The sequence below is a fragment of the Benincasa hispida genome, chromosome 5, assembly GCF_009727055.1.
Source record: "Benincasa hispida cultivar B227 chromosome 5, ASM972705v1, whole genome shotgun sequence".
Taxonomy (NCBI): Eukaryota; Viridiplantae; Streptophyta; class Magnoliopsida; order Cucurbitales; family Cucurbitaceae; genus Benincasa; species Benincasa hispida.
In genome coordinates, this window is record NC_052353.1 from 36,846,661 (window position 1) to 36,854,296 (window position 7,636).

General features: G+C 32.4%; 1 protein-coding gene across 1 annotated transcript; it reads right to left on the reverse strand.

Moving 5' to 3' along the window:
• Positions 1 to 250: 250 nt before the first annotated feature.
• Positions 251 to 2,735, reverse strand: LOC120078243 (probable polyamine transporter At3g19553). Its single transcript, XM_039032467.1, has 2 exons — positions 1,780 to 2,735; positions 251 to 1,043 (listed from the first exon to the last, which is right to left on the reverse strand). Exons 1-2 carry the CDS (start codon positions 2,733 to 2,735, stop codon positions 539 to 541), a joined length of 1,461 nt encoding a protein of 486 aa, XP_038888395.1. The 3' UTR covers positions 251 to 538.
• Between the last annotated feature and the right edge of the window lie 4,901 nt (positions 2,736 to 7,636).

Sequence of the window (7,636 nt, forward strand, 5' to 3'; positions counted from 1 at the left end):
ATAAGACTTTTAAAAAAAATAGTATTCATACAAACAAATTATTTTAGAGTACAAAAATCGAACCAGATATCACTAATATATGAACTCTGCATACCCAGACATATGAACTCAAACACAAACATATGAATTCAGACAACACAACTCTGTACCCCAAATACACATATCAAAACTCTCTAGACATCAGAACTCCAGATATCTTATATCATCTCAACGCCCCACGCCCCAAAGAGCCCCTAAGTGCAAAAAAATAAAAAATAAAAAAATATATTTCTAAACACTTAAAGTTCTTCCTTTTTAAGCTTTATTGAATTCTAATTAAAAGGGTCATACATAACTAACCCTTTTGTGTTACATCCATTGAGAACATGAGTAACAACCTTTCAAAAGAATATACAAACAATTTGTACATAAATATGTTTACATAACAATATGTCAATCAAGCAGTCTTCTCAGAACATTGCAGAAGTGAACTTTCCCTTTCGAGTAAGCTTCGAAAGGGCATGTTTTTCCGGCGTCCGACTTGGATAATCTGTGGATGTTATTGCTGGGCTATATTCGAAGACGAAGAAGATTCTGAAAGAAGCCGAACCTCTGCCTCATTGGGAACTTCTTGCTGGGCGTGCGACTCGACCAGCCTATCTTCCACATCAGGAAGAGTAGCTTCTGGCTGTTCTGAAATAAATTTTACCCATCTTTTATTCTTTGCTTGCAAAAGAGTAGGGTACAGAAGAAACCCCACAGTAACTATAATCCCACTGATTAAGAATGTTTTTGCAGAAGCTAAACACATGACAAGAACAAGCAAGGCTGCTGGTGGGAAGCAAAGCATTGTGACACCAAATGTTTGCAAGGGAACTCTGTAGGGTCTGTTGAGGTCTGGCTTCTTTATTCTTAGTTTTATAAAGGCAGCAAACTCCAAAAGCATTCCTACAGAGTATAGGAAGTTGAGAAACTCAAGTATTTCTTGGAAACTCATCCATGAAAGGAAGATAACCCCCATGGCAGAGCACAAAATGCTGAATGTGGGTGTCCCATATTTGGATCTGCAAAGTGAATAAGAGACCATAGTTCAATAAGATCAGCTTTAGGGTTATAAAATCAACAAATGAAAGAAAGCGTGTCAAGTAAATGGTAGAGAAATGGATACAGAAGTGATGTGGTTTACTAACAGTGTGTTAGCTACGTCTATGGACAGAGAGAGATCAGATTTTATTAGAGACAAAATCAGATAATACAGATTGTAAGGCATCTGGAGGTTTAGAGGGTTTTATATATAGCTCACCTCTCTAAACCCTAGAGCAAAAATCGTAAATAATATAAATATAAATACACAATAGGTTTCAAAGTGTTAGATTACATGTTCAAGGCATTCTAACATTTTGCATCCACAATGTGCCGTAAATCAAATGGATCAATATGTGGGATGATCAAACATATATCTTATAATCTTTGAGCTATATAAACTCATCTTGGAAGCTAAAATTGCCCCTACGAGTGTTACAGTTTTAGGGATTCTACTTTCAGACTGTTAATCTTTTGGAATCCTCCTCATTCTATCATCCTTCTATGACGATGAGTTATGTCAATTTCGACTTACGACTAAAATGCATATTGTTATCCCGACTCATTTGAGCTACCTTCGGTATATGTAAGTGGTGATTTAAACCTTCGACCTTGCCCTCAAAGGATTGATATTTTGAATCACTACTACCAATTTGAGGTACAAATTTGCTACCAATACAGTCTACAGTGAAAAGGAAACTGAAAAGAACCACTAACCTTGCAGCAAACACAGAAGGAAGCATTCCCATCTCACTCATCCCAAGCAGTTGGTATGCATCACTGCTCATTTCAGCCTCAAACAATCCCATGTTAGACATAGCAGCAGCAGCTTGAATCCACCACTTCAGCCACACCCCACCAATCAAAGCCCCAACTTCTGCAAAATACCCATCACTCCATTCACTTGAATCTGATTCCAAGGCACCAGTCCCAGCCAGAAGAGGAATCAAATAAGAAGAAACCACCAAAACCACAGCTCCAAACATAGCCTTAGGGAAAGTTTTGCTAGGATTTTCAACCTCCCCTGCTAAAGTACTTGCTTTATCCCAATAGTTCAGATTCCAAAACATACTATTGAAATAACCCCTCCAATTCACTTTACTATACTCTACAACTAGCCACTTTTTAGGCCTTATTCTGGGAATTGAAAGAAGGGTCATCACCACAAAAGGGCAAAGCGAAAACGCAGCAAGAACAACAGCAGAGACCCCAACAATGTGCAGACCACGATAGTTTAAGTAAGTTAAAGAAGCAGTGATTCCTAATAAAGTTGGAATTCGAGCAAATACATGGTTAAAAACAGGAAACGAACGTTTCAAGTAATCGAGAAACAAAACAGGATACAAAGCATTATCCATTACCCCACTGAACCATTTCCAAAACCCTTCTTGAAAACCCCAAAAAGGGCCAAAAGCAGCGGAAATCCAGACCACATACCCGCCATTTTGAGGGAAACTAGTGGCAAGCTCCGCCGTGACCAAAGCCTCCGGAATACTCCAAATAAACGGAAAAACTAAGAAACCCAACAAAGCCAGAAGCGGACCTCCGCCAGTGCTCACTGAATCCTCCACTCCAAAGGGTCCTCCAGAAACGTCGTAGAAAATCAAAGCGATTAAAGGAAGAATCGTTAGTTTTTGAGCAATTTTAGCATCGGCCCTTCTCTCGTCCCCCATAGACTCAGGGGAGAAGAAGGGTTGTTCTTAGTAAGGAAGAACCACCACAAAGATCAAGCAGAAATGAGATATGAAGAAGATCTGATGGAAATTTCAAATAGATGAAGCTAAATCTGGGTTGAAATGAATTGCCCAGAAGAAGAGGAAGAAGAATCTTTGGGGAATGGGTCACTGTATGGAATCTCGCTCAGGAATTTGTTCATTAATGGGATTTGGTTGACTTTGTCATCATCCTCGTGGCGTCCTTGAAAGACAAAAATGGAAAACGGAACCACCACGTTTCTCCATTTTCTTCGGGGGTAAGATTGTAAAAAAACACATTAGCTTTTCTATTTTCTTTCCTTTTTGGTCGACTACTGTTCCACCACGTGCATTGATTGTGCCTACATGTATTTTTAAATTTTTTAATATTTGAATATTTTGTTGAAACATTATTTAATATAATTACTTTTACAAATTGCATAAGATTAATTTTGTACATTCTTATAATATAATATAATCCTCCTTAGTTTATTGAATATTTTTATAAACTAATATATATACACGTTGCTTTAAATACTACTTTGGTTATACTTTTGATTTTTTTGGTTCATTTTAATCTTTTTACTTTCGAATTATTATCTTAGTTCCTATATTTTCAACTTTTGTTCATTTTGGTCTATATACTTCTTTTAACTTTAGTTCATAACTTTTTTAAAAAAGATCATTTTATCCTTTAAAAATGAAAATGAAGGGATCAAAATGACAACTTTTTAAGAGTATAAAAACCAAAATGAACAAAAATTAAAAGTACAAGAACTAAAATGAACATCTTTAAAATATAGGGACCAAAATGAACCAAAATTAGTATAGAGATCAAAATGAACAATTTGAAAAACATAAGAATCAAAATGAACTAAAACCAAAACTATAGGGACTAAAGTAGTATTTAAACCTATATATGTTTTAGTCTCTAATGCTAAAAAAGAGTCTCTAAAATTTAAGTATTTTTTTTTTAATTTAGTCCATATAATTTCAACATTTTAAATTTTGTCCTTTGCATTTTAACAAATTTTTTATTTTGACTAATTTATTTAGACCCACGNTTTTTTATCAAAGACTTTGTAAAGTTTTAATATCTCAAGAGATGTGACCACCATGGGAATTGAATGCATTATTTTTACAGTTTTAGAAAAATTATACCATTAATATATTAAATCATCGTTTAACATTACTTATGAAAGGAAACGACAAGTATGATGAAATCAAAATTCAAAATGGCTTGTAGCAATAGCATTTTGTTGAGTGAGAGTATAAATGTTCATAATAATATTAGAGGGAAGACCAGAATGATAATTGGAATACGTGATTTTAGAAAAAGAAATTTAGGTATAATTGATCAAATTAGTTTTTAGATAATCAAATTAATGTTTTGGTCCAAACTTTTTAAAGTGGTTTTGAATTATTATGTTTGGTTCTAAAAATGGATTTAGAATTACCTAATTACTCAAAATGGTATTTTCTATTTGAGAAATTATTATTTAACTAAATCATTAGGGTAAATATCTATTCCTATTTATTTCATTGTTATTTCTTATATGCATTATTGATATTTTGAGTAAAGTGAATGTTTATAATAGATTTTGAAAAAAAAATAAAAATTATATAATTGTTTGTTTTATTAACAATTTAATGACAGACAATGTCTGTCATTTTTTGTTCCAATATTTTAAAAAAAACAATTTCATAAATATCCAACCAACAATATTTTAAGAAAAACTTAATTAAATAGGCATTTTGAAACTGATTATCAGTTAATCACTTAACAAAAATCACCTAATTCCTCCAAAATAATTTTAAAATGATTTTAGATTTTTCTAAAATCAATTTTCACTATAAGAAATCTGGGTTTTGATGTCAGTTGAAAAAACTAAAAGTGGATGTACAATGTTGGTTTTTAGAGGAAAAAAGTAAATCTTTAAGGCCGATTTCAAACTCTTTCAGTTACTACTAACCCTATTGGGATAATCCTTTTATAGAGATTTAAATTAAGTATTAAATAATATCTAGTATTAATAAATATCTGTCCAGATAATATCTCATATTAAATTATTTAAAATATCTAAATCATATTTAAATATTTATCTCTTGCAAAATCTATAATTTGAATTTCATCCTAATTAAATAATTAATTATTTGAATCCAATTCAAATAAATTAATTAATTCTCCCTCTATTTAATTCAATTAAATAACTTATTTATATGGATCTCATCCATATAAATAATTAATTCTCAATATTATAAAGTTACTAATTGAACCTCATTCAAATAAACTTTATAACAAATTGTATATTAATTGTATCCAATACAATTAATATTTTCCTTAAAAAATTCAAACAATGCAAATTTTCTTTCAATCATAATTGATCCTTGTTGGTCCATGGTGAGCTAGCAAGGGGACCTTATGGATATGCATATTATAAGCTCCTATGATCCAAGATTAATTAATTAAACTCTATAATTAAATTAACCTTCATTTATTACATAAAGAGCAAACCACTATAGACCCGTATTTGAGTTTTTATGCACGGTAGGACAAGTTGTGTCCATGAAAATAATTAATATAAGCAAGTTGATTCTTTACGATTTTTCATAATTATATCTAGCTCAAAATATCTGTTTCACCCATATAATTACATCTTTTCCTTAAATCCTACTAATTCCTCTAATGAACAATTTGTTTATGGTCCAACCATAAACTAGGTCCCTCTGGGGCCAATGAGAGGGTGGAATCCCTTTTCTCAAGACCCGAAATTAGCACTTAATGGAGCTATTCATCTACTTACCCTATATGGGAAGGGGTGAATTTCATCTTGTGAAGTCATGTTCCCAACTCTCTATTTAGTCAAATCCCTAATATGATAGACTTATTGAGTTGACAACTTGGGCCACTCTCATCCATGCAAAATAAAGGATCCACCTCACAGACTAGGAGTTCATAAGTCACTTAGGATTAAGATTAAGTCGTACATGATCTTCCTATTATATATCAATCTAAAAAAATAATGGATTTACAAAGAGAGGTTAAATATTTCATGGTCTGATCTTCTAAGATACGTCCACCCACATGTCTCCACATGAACAGTTTGGATCAAACCATTTGTAACTATTACAAAGTGGGCCTTATCCATAGTGTCACCAACCTTATCAATGTACTATAAACCTTTAGGTTATTTCTTGAACATAATCCTCTTGCATGTCAATAACATACATGTTCAAGTTTCATACAATAACCTTGAATTTTCTGTTTTATTGGATATGTTATGCAAAACATAAAATAACAAATTATTTTATTAATCGGCAGATAGTTTATTTACAAAGTTATGAGCTTTAAGGCATTAACCCCAAACATTAAATATCTTTGATGGCAACCCTTTGTTTCTGAACATCTTCTTTAATAACTAAGTATTTAATTTCATTTATTTAGCACCTTTAGAATACTTGTCGTCTTTTTTTTTTTTTTTTTTTTTTAATAAGAAGACCGCTACAGAATTATCATAATAAATTTTTAGCAACCTGACAATACTGTCGATAATATCAGGTCTTGAAATAAAGTTCTGCACATTATTAACTATAGCCTTAAAGAATACTACAAATTTAGCTTTCATAGTGGATGCAACGATAATAATCTGCTTCATACTTTTCCATGAAGTTGCTCCTCTACATAATAGGAACAAATGGCCAAATGTGGATTTTCATGCATCCATGTATCCGGCGAAATCTGAATCTGAATATCCAATCACCTCAAGATGATTAGATCTTCTGTAAGTAAGCATATAGTATGTTCCTTGCAGATACCTTAACAATTTCTTTGGAGCTTTCGAATGATCCAATTAGGGGCGTACATGGGTTGGGTTTGGTTAAAGGAATATTTTAGACCAACTCATAAATTCAAGTTGGTTGAGTTGTCTACCAGAATGACCCAAATAGAGTACCTAACCCAACCCAACCTTTAAAGTCCAGGTTGGATTAGGTTAGGTTGTCGAGTTATTGTGTGTTTTTTTCTCCCTATTTTTCGATACAACCATAAATGAATTTATAGTTTTACAAATCTCGAAATTCGTCACTCGAATTTGAGATATCAAGAAATGAAATTTTGATTTTTTTTTAAAAAAAAGTTAGAGACAAAGGTAGACGAACGACAGTTTGAGATCTAAAATTACAAACCTTGAATGACGACAAAAAAACGACTAACGCTGACAAAGATGAAGTGGAAGAACGATGGTAAACAAATGACTGTTAGAGGTGGGTAGACAAATGAAACTAAAGTTGAGCAGAAAAATGGAACGAACGAAGGTAAACCCACGATAAACTGAAGCTAAAGCTTGAACTATGGAGAAGAATGTGAGAGGTAGAAGATGAACAAAGAGTGGAGACAAAGGCTAAGCTCAAGCAGAAAAAATCGAAGAGGGATGGAGAATGCGAGAAGTAAAAGGCGAACAACGAACTTTGTTGAGGATCTAAGGCTTTAAGCGACAGAAAATAAGTGCAAGCCGTGTACACTTAAAACTCTATATATATATATATATTACAAAATCGATAATTAAAGAATATAAAATAACGTAAAAGAATTAACATACAGATATACGTGGTTTATTAATGGTGTGCTAGCTACGTTCACGGGGTAGAGAGAGATTAGTAATATTAGAGAAAATGTTTTTTGACTACACAAACGACGCCTCTAAGTTTGGAGAGTTTATATAGTGCACTACTCTAAACACTAAGGTTATAATCATAATTAACTACAAATAAATAAATATTCTAAATAAGAATTTTGAATAGCAAAACTCCCGTACTTGGTTGTTCAAAGCGCCAACAAACAAATTTATATGTATGTATATATATGTTGGTAACGGTGTCCT

Excerpts from the sequence above, each read along its gene's own strand:
- LOC120078243 (XM_039032467.1), bottom strand. The coding sequence starts at position 2,735 with ATGGGGGACGAGAGAAGGGCCGATGCTAAAATTGCTCAAAAACTAACG. Across the intron at positions 1,044-1,779 it reads CCTTCTGTGTTTGCTGCAAG|ATCCAAATATGGGACACCCA; the intron begins GTTAGTGGTTCT and ends TTCACTTTGCAG.